This window comes from Hypanus sabinus, chromosome 7 (genome assembly GCF_030144855.1).
Source record: "Hypanus sabinus isolate sHypSab1 chromosome 7, sHypSab1.hap1, whole genome shotgun sequence".
Lineage (NCBI taxonomy): Eukaryota > Metazoa > Chordata > Chondrichthyes > Myliobatiformes > Dasyatidae > Hypanus > Hypanus sabinus.
Genome location: NC_082712.1, coordinates 60,657,137 through 60,677,080, shown reverse-complemented (window position 1 = coordinate 60,677,080; position 19,944 = coordinate 60,657,137). Strand labels below are relative to the sequence as shown.

Here is a 19,944-nt window from a genome sequence, read left to right as displayed (position 1 = left end):
GTAGACCATTTGGCCCTTTGAGCCTGCACCACCATTCTGAGATCATGGCTGATCATCTACTATCAATACCTGGTTCCTGTCTTGTCCCCATATCCCTTGATTCCTCTATCCATAAGATACCTATTGAGCTCCTTCTTGAAAGCATTCAGAGAATTGGCCTCCACTGCCTTCCGAGGCAGTGCATTCCAGACCCCCACAACTCTCTGAGAGAAGTTTTTCCTTAACTCTGTCCTAAATGACCTACCCCTTATTCTCAAACCATGCCCTCTGGTACTGGACTCTCCCAGCATCTGGAACATATTTCCTGCCTCTATCTTGTCCAATCCCTTAATAATCTTATATGTTGCAATCAGATCCTCTCTCAATCTCCTTAATTCCAGCGTGTACAAGCCCAATCTCTCTAACCTCTCTGCGTAAGACAGTCCGGACATCCCAGGAATTAACCTTGTGAATCTACGCTGCACTTCCTCTATAGCCAGGATGTCCTTACTTAACCCTGGAGACCAAAACTGTACACAATACTCCAGGTGTGGTCTCACCAGGGCCATGTACAAATGCAAAAGGATTTCCTTGCTCTTGTACTCAATTCCCTTTGTAATAAAGGCCAACATTCTATTAGCCTTCTTTACTGCCTGCTGCACTAGCTCATTCACCTTCAGTGACTGATGAACAAGGACTCCTAGATCACTTTGCATTTCTCCCTTACCCAAATCTACACCATTCAGATAATAATCTGCCTTCCTGTTCTAACTCCCAAAGTGGATAACCTCACACTTATTCACATTAAACATCATCTGCCAAGTATCTGTCCACTCACTCAGCCTATCCAAGTCACCCTGAAATCTCCTAACATCCTCATCACATCACCCTGCCACCCAGCTTAATATCATCAGCAAACTTGCTGATGTTATTCTCAATGCCTTCATCTAAATAGTTGATGTAAATCGTAAACAGCTGTGGTCCCAATACCGAGCCCTGTGGCACCCCACCAGTCACCACCTGCCATTCCGAGAAACACCCATTCACCGTTACCCTTTGCTTTCTATCTGCCAACCAGTTTTCTATCCATGTCAATATCTTCCCCCCAATGCCATGAGCTCTGATTTTACCCACCAATCTCCTATGTGGGACCTTATCAAATGCCTTCTGAAAATCGAGGTACACTACATCCACTGGATCTCCCTTGTCTAACTTCCTGGTTACATCCTCGAAAAGCTCCAATAGATTAATCAAGCATGATTTGCCCTTGGTAAATCCATGCTGGCTCGGCCCAATCCTATCACTGTTATCTAGATATGCCACTATTTCATCTTTAATAATGGACCCTAATAATATTAATAATAATAATAATAATTAATAATATTCATAGTATGCATATTACAAAAAAACATTCAGAGTGCCTCACAAAGATGTCCTGTTCAGAACAACGTTTCGTCTGTGCAGCTGTAAAAAAATTAGAGAGAACATTGTGGGCAGAGATCCTGGAAAATGAAAAGTGAAGTAGAATTTTGCGCACAAGTCCCTGGAGTGGAAATGAATCCGTTTTCTCGATTATATTTGCATATCTGAAGCAAGTGCCAGAGCTGCATAACGATATTTAGATATTACTGCATGCCAGGTTAACGAATGAGAACTTTCGGGGGTGGGGGGAGCTTCATGTCCAATAATCACAAAGTATACACATGAAATTTGGAAATAAAGCGGACTTTGTTTTTACCTGGACATTTCATTCAGAGAACTTGGCTGTAGCTCATTTCCAACCGTCTTGCCTCTAAATCAGTAACCGTGGGTTCACGTCCTACTCCCTCTTTATCTAGGGATTTGTGCTTAGGCGATTGTGTGTGTGTGTGTGTGTGTGGGGGGGGGGGGGGGTCCTCCTACCTGTTCATTTCCAGCTCTGATATTTTCCGCACTCACCCTCTCTGTCGCCACACCCCTCTCCAACCCTTTCCTCTGATCCTCCTCTCTCGCACCATTCCCTGCTCTCCTTCCCAACTCTTGTCTTGTGATCCTACCGCACACTTTCACCCATTCCCTTTCCCAAATTCTTCTTCCTTAACATTCCTTAACCGCCACCCAGAGTTAGAATACCTCTACACAATATTTATAAAGTCCTTTTTATGAAAAATAGCCTTTGGACATGATTTTCCAGCGACTGTGACACAGGTATGCTGTTATTGCCGAGGTGCAGAGCGAGAGACACCAGAGTGGATGAACAGTTCACAGGCTTTTAGTAAGAACTGTGCAGAATTAAAGGAAAATCGGTAACGCTAGAACGACGTAACTAAAACTAAAACTCTCAATCTGAAAGATAACACCAACACAGCGGCTAGGAAACAATGACCTAATACTAACACCGCTCCATTACAGCGTTGATCTAAACGGTAGTCTTCTTTCCCCGAACAAGATAAACAGCGCGCGTAAGCGTTTCTGTGGTTTTGGTCAAGTATCGACAAGACTAGGATGAGAGGAAGAGAATTAAATACCATCAGAACGAATGGCTGGAACGTGCATTCTTGCGAAACGATTACTGAACCCTTTCGCAGCCCGCCTGCGGGAGCTGACAGAGTCCGCGGTTGTAATGCTCGTTTTCGAGAAGATGGTAGCGCACCCGAAACCCACAGTTCTAAACGAGGGCTAGTCGAATTCGAAATTACATTTACCTCTACAGGCTACATTGACATCAATTGAAACTGTAATGAAAAGAATTGCATTGAAAAGTATTATTTCTAGTCTTCTAATTGATTGATAATTCTTCTAGGAAAATTCATACGCACACGGCTGGTTTCTGCCGATTTTTGGGCGCAGGGAACTCGTTACACAAATGTATTGCAAAGTATTTTATTACACTAAAATCGAACGTAATCGTTGCTCCCTCTTGACCCAGCGGTTTAGAAAACACCACAGTGGAAGTGTGAATCGGTGCCCGTACCTTTCCCAATTCGTTGACTCCCACAATATAAGCGTCCAAACTCTCCACTGGAGATGTATCTGTGGAATGGATGAAGGTCCCCCGGAAAACCCGGAGGCAGTCGCCACGATCCTCAGGAGTTTCGGTGGCCATAGCTTTAATTGCAGGGGTGAGGTACTGACAAAAGAGCCAGTACTGGGCAGCGAATTGATCCCACAGTTTTAAGAGGAGCAAATGATGAGCCACTCCCACCAGCTCCGAAACCAGGAAGACTTTGCCCTGATGTGGGTGCATTTATGAACGTAGCTCGAGCGCGATATCATCTTTGCTCTACCTTCTATTGACAAAGGCAGTAAATACCACAGAAGCTCAGCAGTACGTCAGCGCCTTGCTGTGTTGGCTCCTGTCACAACTATTAACAGTGACAGCGAAGAAAGAACAGCGGGCGAGGGAGATTGAAGACCGGGCGAGGGAGATTGAAGACCGTGATAATGCAGTTTGTAAGTAGAAGCCATAGGGACAACATATCATATTAAACGTGCTTAGTTTAATTTAATTTAAATTCTCTTAATACCTATGAGAGAGAAGCGAGTGTTACCCAACTTTTGAATTCATTAAAGTGGAACTCTCTCCAAGATAGACGTGAAGCCCACCCTCTGACCTGTTTTTACAAAATGGTCAGCTTGACATAGACTACCAATCCGACACCAAACGCAAACCTATTAGGAGCAGACGAGGGCACTCATTTCAGTTTGAAATACTAACTACCAAGTCAGCTGTGTACAGCAGTTCATTCTTCCCTTGCACAATTACAGCAGGGAATAATCTTCATCCTAACATAGTCACACAACCAAACTCAATTAAATTTCAGACTGCTCTTCTTCAAAAATCTCCTTCTTAAATCCACCCTCCGCCACCTCCAGTTTAAATTCCATGCGGAATATTTTGGAGGGCCAAGAACCAACCAAAGACCAAGTTTTCAATTGCAATGGAGGACCAGCAGTACAGTGTGGCAGGCAAGGGCTTCTAACCTGTCAGTTTCCCAGATGGTAGGTGATCAGCAGAACCGGGAGCTGAGAAGCGCGCAGAGGAAATTAATGTGCGCACAAAAGGTTAAACGAACTAAACTAATGTAGTATTTAATAACTATACATTGAAAATAATCTTTTAGCTAAATATTTCTAACTAGTTAGTCGGTTTTTCAAAAACGTACCACAATGCACGTCACTAATTTACGTCACCTCACCTTTCCTGTTCCGGTTTGTGCAGCTGCAACATGGTGTTTATATCGTAAAGTTTACAAAGATCTGTTTCAAATCCTGTAGATAGCCTACCAACTTTGCTCAAATGGTGGCATTTGTACTTCAAAATGAATAGTTTTGCGACCTTGCACAGTTGATGGACATCGGGGGAACCTTTCTTGCGTCTGGTGCAGACTGAGTGAGGTTTTAGCCCAATGAATCAACTCAAAAACAAGCTGAGAAACCGTTTCAGTGAATGTCATTTGGATATATTAATGAGAACAAAAGCTATCAATTGGATGGAAGTTCTATTAGTCTAGATAGAGTTTACAAAGAATGGGTGAATGCCAAAGACAGGAGAGAGAAAAAATAACTGAGTGACTTAAATATTTATGTTATTTTGTTGTTATTCTGTGCAGTTTTATGTCAAATATTTTGTAAACCTACATAAACTCTGCCATGTGTGCATTCAGTGCGCACATACTTTTGTCACATGAAATAAATTTGCACAACATAAGATTTTTGCGCGCACTGACTACTAAAAGTTAGAGGGAACATGGGTGGCAAGTAATGGAGCAAGGGCTGAAGGGTCGCGGGGAAGAAAGAGGAGGGTTTTGATGAGGGGAAATTTTGAAAACTAAGGAAACATGGAAAACGATAACCATAGTGGTTAGGGAAGATCAATATGCACAGTCTTAGAATGGGAAAATGGTAAGAAAAAAGACAAAAATGAAAGGATTTTATTTGAATACATGCAACAATTTAAATTTTAATTCACTGTACATGAATATGGACCAAAATTTAAAAAAAACTGGATGGGATCTAATGCTGTGGTAAATCAGGGAATTAGGTGTGCCGGTAACAATGCATTACAGCGGTTTAGTCTGATTTTGCGGTGTTCGTCGTCTTTGCAATTAGCTTGCAGATGTTTCACCTTGACTGGAGATATCCTCAGTGCGCAATTGTCGATGTTTCTCTGCGAGAGCGCGCGTTAATATAGCCTCACCCGCCCCTTACGCTTCAGTCCTGATTGCCATCCCTTCTGTTGACCTCTGAATTCTATAGGTTCGTGTTTATTTTTGTCTTAGGGGTTCCTAGATGGCGTCTGTTTAGATATGTTTGCTTACGGAATTATTAGAGAACCCAGCTTCTGAAAATCCCGTGCTTAATTTGTGTTTGCCTGCGCCAGAACCTCCGCGGTGTCCCATTTGAAGTGATGCGCTCTTTGGGCTTCGTGTACCCGTAAGCGTCCTGTCTGGCTGACGTCCTTGTTGCATTCTCTACGGGTGATCACGTGCACCACATTGCTTTTGTCGGTTGTCTTTCCTGGTATCCTGAGACGAGTTTTCTTAGAGTCGCCGTCAGTTTGATCTATTTATAGACCGGGAAAACCAGATTAGTGGTATTTATGTGTAGGGCAGAATTCATACAATGCATGAGGGATGGGTATCTGAATCAATCTTTTGACGGAACCCACACAGTTTTGTGAGTGGAAGTTATGCAATGAGAAAAGAGACAATTAATAAACAGATTATATCAGGAGTTCTGCTGGTTTGTGCACCTATACTTGTTAATTATTTTCTTATCTAGAGTCTTTAAGCCCTTGTGCTTCCTATTTCTTTTGACTGGGATGGCCCGTGATTATTTTAAGGGGGCTCTTGATTACCGCTTGTCGCGGGGTCCTGTGATTTGGGAATGATTTTGTCTCACAGTGTCATTCAGTCAAGCCATTGATGTTCTGCTGAAATTCCTTGCCTACCACACCATGAACACCCGTATCCAACACATCATTCTCCACAATATCTGCCATCTACAAAGGGATCTTACCACCAACCATATATTTACCTCCTCCCCTCTCTCCACTTTCTGCAGAGGTTCACTTGTCCCTCCATCCCTCCCCACTGATCTCCCTCCTGGCACTTATCCTTGCAATAGCCAAAGTGCTACACCTGCCCCTACACCTCCTACCTCACCTCCATTCAGTGCCACATGCAGTTCTTCCAGGTGAGACAACACTTCACCTGTGAACCTACTGGGGTCATCTATTGTGTCCAGTGCTCCTGATGTGGCCTTGACTACATTGATGAGACCCGTTGTAAATTGGGGGACCACTTCGTGGAGCACCTCCACGCTATCTGCCAAAATTGGAGCTTCCCAATGGCCAAACATCTTAATTCCAATTCCCATTCTCTTTCTGACATGTTGGCCCATGGCCTTCTCTTGTGCCAAGTTGAGGCCACCCTTTGAGTGAAGGAGCACACACCTGGGTAGCCTCCAACCTGATGGCATGATTATCAATTTTTCCTTACAGTGAAACAAAACCTCCCTCCCCTCTTCTTCTACTGGCCTCTTACCTCTTCTCACCTGCCTATCATCTCCTCCTGGGTCCCTCCTCCTTTCCTTTCTCCTATGATCCACTCTCATCTCCTGTTGGCCTGTTTCCTCCCTAACTGGCTTCACCTATCACTTATCCATCCTCCTTCCCCTCCCTTGTCTTTTTATTCTGGTATTTTCCCATTTCTTTTTCCAGACCTGAAGAAAGGTCTTGGTCTGAAACATTGATATTTATTCATTTCTATAGATGCTGCCTGACCTGCTGAGTTACTCCAACATTTTGTGCATGTTGCTTTCTATGAATGAACTTTTGTTTCTGTCTTTACATGGGAGTCTGTCATTCCTCCACACCTGTCAGCACACACCATGACAGTAGGACCCCACCATAAGGACTTAGTGGAGGTTCAACTGAGGCTTGGACATCAGCTGGAGGCAAGAGTGCCTTCTATTCTCAGTGCTTGTCCTGAGTTTATGTTTCATGTTTCCCAAGGTTACCTTCTGAGTTTCTTAAGTCCAGATTCTGAGTCAAGACTCTGAACTTCTCTAGTCTATGTTCAAAGTTGTCATGGTTTCCTGGATCTCCCATGGGCCCCCAGCTTTCTGTGGACTATTCCATGTTCAAGCTATTTTCAATGTCCATGAGTTATATGCTATGTTCCTGAGCTTAGCAGCCCTTTCTTGAGTTCCCGAGGGCTGTCTGGGCCATCAGGTACTGGCCTTAGGAAGGAGGTACTGTCAGGAACCCTGTGGGCCTGTGCATCTGTATCTGTTAGTTGTCTTATCTAGACTCATTAAGCCTTTGTGCTTCTGTTTAATCTTGTCAAGTTTATTTTGACTGGCATGGGTTTTCCGTGTACTGTGATTATTTAACGGGGATTCCCAATTAGTGCTTATCATGGTGCTCATTTATATTATTATTATATAATCATTATAATTAGTGCTCATTTGAGGCGCAGATATTCTGTTGGAATTCCTATAAATAAATTGTTGTTTCTGTCTCTACATGAGAATCTGCCTTTCCTCCACACCTGGGTTCAGACATGTGTCAGCACAGATGAATGCTCTTAATTTAGTAGATTTTAATAGAAAGCTTGCTAGTGTTACGAAGGATGAACAACTCTGATGGGCAGAAGGGTGCAGTGTTGCCTATGCCCCCCTTTTGGAGAATTGCAAACCGTTATTATTTCGATGCTGCTGACAGGAGAGTAAGAGAGACAAGACAAAACATGCCAGGACAGCTGATACCGATAACAGCTCATGAGAGAGAATGAGAGAGAGACACTGATAAGAGGTAAACAAGTTGGAACATCTGCTACTGATAAGAGAGGAGAGGAGTCATTGAGTTACTGTTATTGTCTTTTGGAGAAGGATTGTTTACTTGGTACTATTCTGTTCATTGAAATTCCTCAGTGGACAGCTGGAGTGGGCTGGTTTGATGGGCTAAGTTATTCAAAACTGATCGACACCTGAGACCCCATGAGTGGGGATAAAAGTGAGGTCTGGAGTGACACCCCTCAGACACACTAGTGAGCATCAGACACCCACGAGTAAGTGTGGGGCATCAGAGACCAAACGAAGGATTGGTAAATTTTAACTTACAGTGTTTATAGCGAGACCGGTGGGGGCTTGTGTGTGTGTCCACCCTTGCCTGGGTGACGAGTCCACCACGGAAGAACGGTCTAGCTAAAGGACAGAGGGGTCATACTTGAATGGCCACAGCAACAACACATCGACGGATCAAGATCGTAAAGTGAAGGTTTGCAAGACAATTGCTGTTACTGTTTGCGCACTCTCTCTCCCTCTCTCTCCAACAATTACAACACATCGACCAACAACTACCTCAGTCTGCATGAACTGAATTGAACTTTATATCTCCATGTGACAATTCATTATCCCCTAGACAATGATAGAGCTGGTTTATTGATTACTATTATACCCACACTTTTAGGTTTAGTATTGCTAACGTATATTATCTGTATATTTGCATTGATACTGTTTTGTATATGTTTACTAATAAACACTGTTGAAAATAGTACCACCAGACTCCAATGGACACTTCTAACTTGCTGGTAAGACACCCAGTTATGGGGTATGTAACACTAGTGATCTATATCAAGCAGAATCCAGGCTGTTAAGTTGCAGCAAATCAAATTACAAAGACATAAGGCTATGGAACTAAGAAGCCATATTAAGAGGCACAAGAGCATTAAGAAAATGACAGATAAATAATAAAATATCTTGTGATGGTTTTCAGAGAAGACAGAAAATCCTCCCTTGAATACTGGATAGGAAGTCTAGGGCGAATGAGAATCTTAAAGGAATTAGTATTGGATAAATGACTGGCTGGAATGCCAAAAAATCCTAGGTTCTAACATCCTACATCCCAACTGATGGCTGTGGAGAAAACGTATGCAGATTGGGTCTCTTCTTCCAAAACCCTAAAAGCATTTCAACAGACTGAAGGTAGAAAATGTAACCCCACTATTAAGAAAGGAGTGAGAAAAAGGCAATCCAGAGTAAATTCAGTAAAATTTCCCACTTTGGACCTAATGACAGATGAAAGATCATTGAAGTGTCTGAAAGTAGCTAGGTCTAGGAGACTACCCTGAAGATGTTATGTGGCTGCGATGATTAACATCCAACAATGCCATGAGCTATAACACCGGCATTATGAGTATTATCTTCTTGATGTCCATTGTCTAGTTTTGCATCAGCTTCTTGATGCCACGCACAGTTAAGTGCTGACACAAGAGGTTGCAGATGTTGGAGTTAGAGTTCTAGTGTAGAGATTCGACCTGAAATATCAACAGTTGCTTTTCTCCTGCAGATGCTGTTTGACCCACTGAGTTGTTCCAGACCTTTGTAGCTCCCACTTAATCCTTGACTTCCTCATTGGGAGATCGCAGTCAGTGCAAATTGGTAATAGCATCTCCCCCTTGCTGACAATCAACAAAAGCGCACCCTAGTGATGTGTGTCATAGCTCACTGTTCTATTCTCTCTACACTCATGACTGTATGGCTAGGCACAGCTCAGATGACATCCATAAATTCTCTGAAGAAACAACTGCTGTTGGCAGAATCTCAGATAGTGATGAGGAAGCATATTGGAGGGAGATAGATTGGCTGGTTGAGTGGTGTCACAACAATAATCTTGCACTCAATATCAGCAAGACTACGTAGTTGATTGTGGTTTCAGGAAAGGAAAGTCTGGAGAACTCACACTAGTCAACATGGGGGAAGCATGCGCAGCTTCAAGTTTTGGGTGGCAACATCTCCGAGGATTTACCCTGGGCCCAACACATCGATGCGATCACAGTGAAAGCGCACCAGCGGTTATGTTTAAGAGTTTGAGAAGATTTGGTATATCACCAAACACTTGCAAGTTTTGATAGGGAGCATTCTGAATGGCTGCGTCACCACTTGGTACGGAGGGTCCAATACGCAGGGTCGAAAGAGGCTGCAGAGAGTTGTAGGCTCAGCCCTCAGACATAAGGTGCACAACTCTCCTGCCATCAAGAACATCTTCAAAAGGCAGTGCCTCAGGAAGGTGGCATTCATCTTTAAGGGTCCCCAGCATCCGGGAATATGCTCTTCTCATTGCTTCCATTAAGGTGGAGGTACTGGAGCTTTAAGTCCTACACTCAATGTTTTAGGAACAGCTTCTTCCCCTCTGCCATCAGATTTCTGGATGATCTGTGAACTAATGAGCATTACTTCACTGCTGCTCATTTGCACTTTAAATTTTTTTTGTAAATTTTATTTCTTGAACTGTATTGCTGCTGCAAAACAACAAATTGCAAGAAATATATCAGTGATTATAAACCTGATTTGATTGTTTGTTGCTCAGTTAAATGCTGCGTGATGCTTTTGGATCCTGATTATTTTGTGATTGAAAGATTCTTTGGAGGTCAAGAATGAGGCGTTGCTTACAATTGCTTTGTTAAATGTTAAAATTTCATTATGTTTAGATGGCCTAAAGGGCCTGTTTCTATGCTGTAGCAAAGGAGAGGAAAGGGGAAGAGGTGTGGTGGGAGACAGAAGAGCTCAGACAAAGTAAAGAGCAGGGAAAAGAGAAAGACTCAATGTTGTGTGGTCCTCTTGTTATTACTGTACTAAAGACAGAAAATTCCACTGATGGCAATTAATCAATTAAAGAGCCAGATTCAAGCAATGAGACATCCACCACTGAGAAGTTTCCAGAAAAATACAGGGGCAATTGTAATCATTGGAAAGATCACCGAACACAGTGGCCACTTTATTGGGTAACCTGTACACCTTATTTATGCAAATATTCCATCAGCCAATCATGTAGCAGCAACTCAGTGCATTAAAGCATGCAGTCATGGTCAAGATGTCCAGGTGTTGTTCAGACCAAACATCAGAATGAGGAAAAAGCGTGATCTAAGTGACTTTGACTGTGAAATGTTTGTTGTTGCCAGATCAGAAACTACTGGGAATTTCACTTACAACAGTCTCTAGAGTTTTGTGGGCAAAAATGCCTTGTTAATGAGGGAGGTCAGAGGAGGATGTCTACATTGTTTCCAGCTACCAGGAAGGCGACAGTAACTCAAATAACCACACGTTACAATAGTGGTGTACAGAAGAGAGTCTCTGAATGCACAACGTCAAATCTTGAAGTGGATGGACTAAAGCAGCAGAAGACCATGAGTATAGATCCCTTATGTTACATCCTTCTGTATGTAAGTACAGCACTCCTTGCCTATAGTTGCACATTTCCACTTTAAAATAAGATCTCATGCCATACGATCTTGACGAACCATCTTATGCATTCCAACTATGTTGTTACTTTCCCCAAGGCTCCAGCAGTGACGTTGCTTACTTTCTAAGGCTGCAGCAGCAACAATTTTAATCTCCCTTATACTTCTTGCAACACCTTACCATGGGAATACAATTGATGCAAGACATGCTCTTCTGAAATGTCCTATTCACTTTTAGACTCCAGATGTAAAGACAAAGTGTGTGTATCTCCTAGCAGGAAAGACATAACCCAAATAACAAGATCCTAACTAATTACATGTGAGGGAGATATGAGCTCCATTTTCACACATAAAATATCATGAACCAGGATCGTTTCGTTTTGCTTGATAAGAACCTTGTTAAACAGGAACATTTTGCTGATGGGTTTTGTCAATGATAATTCAAGAGTCATTACCTCATTTAGGACAATATAAAGTATATTTACTTAAATTATGTCCTATTGGAATGGAACTGAATTCAAGCAAAAGGTAACTCTTATAGTAAGCACAGAAAAGGATTTAGTAGCTTTGTCATGAGTATTAGGTGCTAGCACAGAGATGTCCCAGGATAAAACTTGAGTAGGGTCAGATCTGATATAATTCACTAAATCATGCTGATTGTGCTTATATAAATGATCTGATTCAAGATGGTATGGGGAGGGGGCAGGATATTCAGATACTTATGTCTTCCAGGAGAATAATGAATCAATATCAATGATACTACTGCTGGATTGTGATTAACTTTGTTAATGGAAGAGGTTGCATGTTTGCTCTAGGTCTGCAAGATGCCTAGCATTGGTGAATACTTTGAAGTGTGTGGTATGTGCTATTTGGGTGTATGCAACATCAGAGACATTAACTAGCCTAAAACAAAAATCCAGTAAATCCAAGCAACACCCATAGTACACATTATAATTCATCTCAATTGGCACATTGTGAGTATGAAAACTGGTAAAGATATAATGACAGCAAATGATATTGTAATAAACATCATGATGCCCAGCAGTTATCATCTCTGTTTGACATTTTCTGTCTGGTTAATGATTTGCTTACTGTAACCCAACAGCATTGAAACCGAGTCAAATGTTACTAGCACATTCACCTCAGCGCTTGATGTCTTCATCGGTAACTAGTTTGCCTCCTTGCTGTGGCTAGTGCGTCTCCTCTTGCTTTTTACTTTTAACACAGAGTTAGTAATTCACAGCACTTGATAAGGTCCTTACCATGACCAGAAGGATTTTTCCTTTTTTTTAATTGTGTCCTCAAAATGGACTGCCCAGTCCCTTTTTCTTTTTGTATTAGGTTAGTTTAGCGCCTTTTTTTTTCTCTCAATAATAGAAATTATTGAGTCTTTCTTTGCTATGAATTGTTAAGAGGAGTTGTGGGTTTTTTTTCTTTATAGTAGCTATTAACTATACTATGTATGATTTTGACAGGGTATATTCCTTTCTTTGTACTATTATTGAAATATATATTTGAGATAACTTCTCCTCTGACTTGTATTTATTCTTTTAAATCAATGAAAAAAGATTGAACACGAAAGTGATAAGGTCCTTCCCACTGAGCTGTCAGTGGCTCCTTGTGTGTTTTCTTTTAATCAGGTCCTACTTAGCAGGAATCGAGATGTGTCCTCTTCCTGTTAGATCACTCCAAGCAACTGAACCCTGTTGAGAAGCAGCCTGTACACTTTAGGTTAATTTCACACAATAGTTGACTAACTTGTTTGCCATAGTGTGTATATCAGCCTCTCTGAGATCAAGTGCTCCCAGTAGTGACATAGGTCCCCCTTAGTTAGATTACATTTAATTTCTTTTTCTTATTTGAGGTCATTCTGATGCTACACAAGACCACAGAAAGGGCCATAGGTCATGATACTTACTTGTTGTTTGGTGGTTACATTCATTCATTCTACTTGTCCTGATGACTCTGGGTGATGTGGACAATGGAATCCATTGTTGTTCATCGATCGACATAATTCCTGACAAGCATGCCCAGTGAAATGTGTTAGTTGGTCAGAATCAGAATGTGACATGGCAATGCCAATCTAAGAATATAGTCTTTAATCAGAGTTTTTGGTGCATGTGTGGCAGTAGCTTTTCTCGCTGGAAATAGCTTCCACTGTTTTGGAACTTAGTTTACTGTTGCCAGTACTCCTGAGTATCATTCACACTTTGCGAAAGTAATGTACTCCTCTTGTAGGTGCAGGTGGGGTAGGAACATTTAGGTAGTGTTTCTGTTGCTCCAGGATTTATTTTTTGGCATATCATGCATTCTTCCAACTTTTGTTAAGCTCGTGTCGTAGACTTTGGATTGTACCACCACTGGGGAAATCTATTGATCATTTTGTTTTATCCAGTGTGTCCTAAGAAGTGTAAAGTGGCATGCAAAAGTTTGGGCACCCCTGGTCAAAATTTCTGTTACTGTGCGAGTAAAAGATAACCTGATTTCCAAAAAGTATAAATTTTAAAGATGACACACTTCTTTAATATTTTAAGCAAGATCACTTTTTTATTTCCATCCTTTACAGTTTCAAAATAAAAAAGGAAAAGGGCCCGAAGCAAAAGTTTGGGCACCCTGCATGGTCAGTATGTACTTAGTAACACCGGCTTTGGCAAGTATCACAGCTTGTAAACACTTTCTGTAGCCAGCTGGGAGTCTTTCAATTCTTGTTTGGGGGATTTTCATCCATTCTTCCTTGCAAAAGGCTTCTAGTTCTGTGAGATGCTTGGGCCATCTTGCATGCATTGCTCTTTTGAGGTCTATCTACAGATTTTCGATGGAGTTTAGGTTGAAGGACTGTGAGGGCCATGGCAAAACTTTCAGCTTGTGTCTCTTGGGGTAGTCCATTGTGTATTTTGAGATGTGTTTAAGATCATTATCCTGTTGTAGAAGCCATCCTCTTTTAATCTTCAGCTTTTTTACAGACAGTGTGATGTTTGCTTCCAGAATTTGCTGGTATTTAATTGGATTCATTCTTCCCTCTACCAGTGAAATGTTCCCCGTGCCAATGGCTGCAACACAAGCCCAAAGTATGATCGATCCACCCCCGTGCTTAACAGTTGGTGTTCTTTTCATGAAATTCTGCACCCTTTTTTCTCCAAACATACCTTTGCTCATTGCAGCCAAAAAGTTCTATTCAAAAAGTTCAAAGAAACATCTAAATGAGCCTGATGCATTTTGGAATTAAGTCCTGTGGACTGATGAAGTTAAAATAGAACTTTTTGGCCACATTGAGCAAAGGTATGTTTAGAGAAAAAAGCCCAAGAATCTCGCAGAACTAGAAGCCTTTTGCAAGAAAGAATGGATGAAAATCCCCCAAACAAGAATTGGAAGACTCTTAGCTGGCTACAGAAAGCGTTTACAAGCTTGTTTACAAGCCAAAGGGGGTGTTACTAAGTACTGACCATGCAGGGTGCCCAAACTTTGGCTTCGTGCCCTTTTCCTTTTTTATTGTTTTGAAACTGTAAAAGATGGAAATAAAAAAAAGTAATCTTGCTTAAGATATTAAAGAAATGTGTCATCTTTAACTTTATGCCTTTTGGAAATCAGGTCATCTTCTAGTCGCTTAGCTATTCCCAGTAACAGAAATTTTGACCAGGGTTGCCCAAACTTTTGCATGCCACTGTATATACTGTGGGCAGGTAAGGAAGCAACAGAATTGGAGCTACTAGTCTGTGACTATTCCCAGATCTCTATGCCCCATGGCTGTTTAATTTCCCACCATTCTTCATCCAGAACCATTTTCTTTCTTGGAGTATTGAGCTTCCATCTCACGAATATCTTGTATATAAATATAGAATAAAGAATTCTCATGTTACGGTAACTTCAGTTGTTGAGTTCATTTCATGTGTTTTCTGCACTTTGTTTAATTATTCGGCTTCTTTCTTTTCTTTTATCCCTTCTCATGCTGCATTTTTTGCAACTTCCATGGCTTTCCATTGTAATAATTTAATACTGCCACTTTTGAGGGCAATTGTGTGACATCTATTAGTTTCTGTCCTAGCTGGCCAGTCTTCATTGGGGTTCAGTCTTATGGCTGAAGTTTCTACAGTTGTGAACAATTCCAAAAGCATATTGAGAATCTGTGTAGATGTTAGTTGATATTCCTTCTGCCTTGTTACAGATTTCACTGGGCTTTCAGTTCTTCCTGTTGTGGAGAAGTTCCGGAAATTGGAGAATTCGATGTTCAATTCCCTCCCTCCCTCCCTCCCTCCCTCCCTCTCCCTTCCCCCATCCCACTTTCACTCTGCCTCCTCTTCCAGCTGCCTATCACCTCTCTCATGATTCTGCCTTCTTCTACAACCCATAGTGCTTTCCCCTTACATTCCTTCTTCACCTCTCCTGCCTTTCCCCTCCCTGCTTCCTCTCCCCCACCCCTTGATCTTTCCTCTGATTGGTTTCTCACCTGGCACCTTCCACCCACCTTCTTTACAGGGCCCCTGCCTCCTCCTCCTTCGGTCCTGACGAAGGGTCTCAGCCCGAAACGTTGACTGCTCGTTTCAACGGGTGCTGCCCGACCTGCTGAATTCCTCCAGCTTGTTTGTAAGGGTAAGTAGTTTACCCTGTATCTGGGGTTCCTACTCCAGTTACAGACCATAATATTGCCTTTAAAGTTTGAAATGTTTCCAGTGCTGTTCATTAAGAGTCATAGGGTCATCCGATGACTTGCTGTCCTTCAGCAGATTGTTGAGTGTTTGGGCAATTTCAGCATGTGAATCAACCCATGCTCTGCAGTAGTTGCACAAACCCAGAAATAATGTGAGTTGCTGGGCTGTTGTAGGCAGTTCACCTGATTTGATAGCCTTCACATGATCCTTTGATTTCCCGGTTAGCTTGGGAAATCTTCTGTCCCAAGTGCATTACTAGTTGAAGTTGTGCCTTGTCCAAATTTGCTTTGTGACCCTTAGATAATGGAGCAACTAAAGCACATCATGTTCAAGCTGATCTGCAGTCAAAGAATCAAGGCGTCATCCAGAGACTGTATAAAAATCGAGTCAGTGGCTGGCAAGTCCCTCAGATGTTGTCTTAGTGCCATGAGGTAGACAACAGGACTGTTGTGCAGCCCTTGTGGTAGCCTTGTCCACTGGTACAGTCGTCCATCAACTGACAACCATAGTTGACGTTAAGGTGCCAGTGGTACAGGTCGGAAACCACTGGCCATATCAGTAACTGTAAACCACTTGTGTGATGGCTTCAGGGCACTCGAATTATTAGTGAATCTGTCACTAGAGGGGTTATCTTGTCAATACACTACATCCTGTGTCAAATCTCCAGGTGCCAATCACTTTATTAGACCAACTGGACTGTTCGATAGGACCTCAAATAGGAGCCTTTTCTTCCAAACAAAATCTTAGTAGCATTCTTGTAAATTTTGTTTATTGTCTCCTTTGTTGTTGTCAACTGTCTGGATCTCCCGACAAAACGACATAGTCGCCAGAATTTGGATGCCATCATATGGGTGCAATTTGTAAATGTCTTAATACGTTGAAGTTCAGACTAAGTTCTGACTATCTCTTTTTTGTTGGGGATGTGGAATTTCTTTGGATCATTTATCAATCTTTTTTGGTTCAGACGGTTAGAAACATAGAAAACCAACAGCAGAAAACAGGCCCTTTGGCCCACTAAGCTGTGCTATACATATCCTTACCTTATAAATTACCTAGGGTTAACCATAGCCCTGTTTTTCTGAGCTGCATGCACCTGTCCAGGGGTCTATTAGAAGTCCCTATTGTATCCGTCTCCACCACCATCACCGGCAGCCCATTCCACGCACTCACCACTCTCTGCGCAAAAAGAAAACTTACTCCTGACATCTCTGTACCTACTTCCAAGCACCATAACACTGCCTTCTGGTGCTAGCCATTTCAGCCCCGGGAAAAAGCCTCTGACTATCCACACAATCAATGCCTCTCATCATCTTGTACACCTCTATCAAGTCACCTTTCATCCTCCATCGCTCCAAAGAAAAAAAAAGCTGAGTTCACTTAACCTATTCTCATAAGACATGCTCTCTAATCCAGGCCACATCCTTGTAAATCTCCTCTGCACCCTTTCTATGGTTTCCACATCCTTCCTATAGTGAGGCGACCAGAACTGAGCACAGTACTGCAAGTGGGGTCTGACCAGGGTCCTATACAGATGGCTGATGAAAAACCATGTGTCTAATTTCTTATGTTCCATCTCCACTGCATGTCTTCCCTTCCTAGGTCTTTATTGGAGCAAGTCAGGCTCACTTGAGCTCGTAGAGTTCACTGTGGAGTCCATGTATCCCAAGGAGGAGCATCACAGGCAGCACTACCCACGAGCTCCCTGCTGCGTTTTCTGATGCTACAGTTCACCTTGAAGCTGCACACAACGTGCTTCGATTCATTTACACTTGTGGGTTTTAATTTCACTCCTTCAGCGAATGCAAAAATTTGTTTTTGTTCTGGTAATTCACATATTTGTTTTTAACTCTGTATGTGTACATTTCCTTAAGGGCAATAAAACTGCTGATGACTGTCCAGGTTTTCTCTTTCCCTCAGACATTCTCTAGATTTTACTTCATGCCTTTTTTAATGTGGGTTAGGAGCCAAATTTCATTGGACTGATGGTATGGCTCACCCTGATTTCTTTATTAATCTGGTCAAATTGAAATACTTTGCCCAGGTAAACACACAAACCCTCAGTCTTCTGTTCAGGTGTAACAACTCGAGCTTCAGTTCCCTTTTTTCTATAGTGGGGTTCACTACTTTGACTATTACTTTAATTTTGTCTCGTTTAACACTCAATTTACTTTTACCATCAACTTGGACAATCTGATAATTTTATTGCCACTCCACCAGTTGCAACAGTTTAAATTTTATTGGTACTCTACCAGCTTGTAACAACTTTTTTTACGTAGAACACTTTTAACTTGTGCTTGCATTTTTAACACTAGATTGTAACTGAAATATCGAGTATCACTCGATTGAGACTGAGGTTTTTTTTGTACATATTTAAGTTTATCGGTATAAAGTATAGCAGACTTTTTCTTCATTCTTAGACTTCCTTTGGATGGTGTATTGAAGCAAGAACTAGGAAATTTCTCTGATTAGGAATCTTGCCTTCTATTAAATGTGTGCACTAAACTTTCGCCTTTGTCTGAGAATCTTCCACACCCTTAAATCTTTGCAACAGCCTGCCAACATCGACAAACTGCTTGATCCTGATGCTTTTGCAATCCAAAGGGTTCCTCGGCAACTAAAAATGAGGCATAATACTTGTTACAGACGATTGTTTTATTGAGTGTTACAAGAGCAAAGAAAAGGAAAGAAAAGGCCTGGTGAGAGACACGGGGAAGACCAGGGAAAAGTAGTGGGTTCTTGTACTAGGACATTGATAACAGAAAATCCAGTTGAAATTCCATTGATAACGATTAACCAATATCTAGATTCAAGTAATGTGGCATGTGCTTAGTGACAGTATTCCATTGGAGATGGCAGATATTGTGGAGACTGATATGCTGGATTGGGGCACATCCTGGATGGTGAGAGCCCTTGGTGATGGATACAGCCTTCTTGATGGTTGTGTCTGTGATGGAGCTGGCTAAATCTATAACACCTTGCAGCTTCTTATGGTCCCGTGCTTTGGAGTCGCCATATCAGGCTGTAATGCAACCAGTCATATTGCTCTCTACCATACAGCTGTAAAAATTTATAACCCTCTTAACTCATCAAACTGTCAACGAGTCGAGTTGCCGGTGTGACTTCTTTGTGGCCCCAGGATTGACACTGTGGACTTCCACAAACTAAAATCTGCTCACCCTTCCACCACTGACCCCTCAGTGAAGACTGGTGTACTCTCTCAACTTCATTTCCTGTGCAAGGTTATCGTTGAAATGTTGTGACACCACTCAACCACCTCAACCTCCTCATTTCTATTGGGATGGACAGTGGTGTCAACAAGCAAATTTACAGATGGCATTTGAGCTTTGCATAACCACAAATTATGAGTGTAAAGGGAGCCAGTGGGCTAAGCACACATCCTTGATACATAGTGGGATCGCCATAATTCATCTCAACGATCTAAATATGGTAGCGTGCAAATTCAACCTGTGTGCATAAAGAAGGATCTTTGATATTTTGATAAGATGGTGGCGCATGCAAATACAGTGGCCTCTTGGGGGGGGGGGTGTGGAAACCCAAGCTGCTTTTTTTTTCTTTGTGAAATTTGTTGTTTTACGATCCAAAGACAATTCTACTTCAAGAATATAGGGTACTGCGGGGCTACTCCAGCTCGTTTATCAGAGTAACTAGTCTTGTGACGATGGCAGAGCTGGCCGAGGTGTCGAAGGGGTCGGCCAAGGTGCCCAAGGATCTGGTCAGGATATCGGAGCAGCTGACCTGGCTGCAGACCATGTTGCTGCCCGCTATTCGGAAGCATCGGAGTTGGTATAACCAAGGAAGATTGTCTCGGACATTTCAATTTGATCTCCAGATTGATGCACCATCAATAACTCTCTCTGAGACGTGAAGTCGAGATATCGGCTTTTATTGACTGGAAGAAAGAACAAGCAGTGGTTGACCACCATACTACATCCTGGAGACTGAGGGCCGGGCTCAGGCCTCAATCGCCTTTATACCGGGGTCTGTGGGAGGGGCCACAGGAGCAGTCAGCAGGGGGCGTGTCCAGACCCGTATATGTAGTTTACCACACAGACACAGCTGGATAATGATAATGT

General features: G+C 42.2%; 1 protein-coding gene and 1 long non-coding RNA gene across 3 annotated transcripts in view; one reads left to right on the top strand and one right to left on the bottom strand.

The window, feature by feature from the left end:
• gda (guanine deaminase) overlaps positions 1 to 3,381 on the bottom strand; it is a 65,617-nt gene extending 62,236 nt beyond the window's left edge. The window contains exon 1 of one of the 2 annotated variants that reach the window (XM_059974775.1): positions 2,933 to 3,381. In XM_059974775.1, coding sequence (XP_059830758.1) covers positions 2,933 to 3,205 — 273 coding nt within the window. In that variant the 5' untranslated portion in view covers positions 3,206 to 3,381. The remainder of the gene's footprint in view (positions 1 to 2,932) is intronic. The other variant, XM_059974774.1, reaches the window with a different exon arrangement.
• Positions 3,272 to 19,460, top strand: LOC132396823 (uncharacterized). Its single transcript, XR_009513145.1, has 3 exons — positions 3,272 to 3,411; positions 15,367 to 15,791; positions 17,450 to 19,460. It is a non-coding gene; the product is annotated as an uncharacterized LOC132396823 (long non-coding RNA).
• The last annotated feature ends 484 nt before the right edge of the window (positions 19,461 to 19,944 follow it).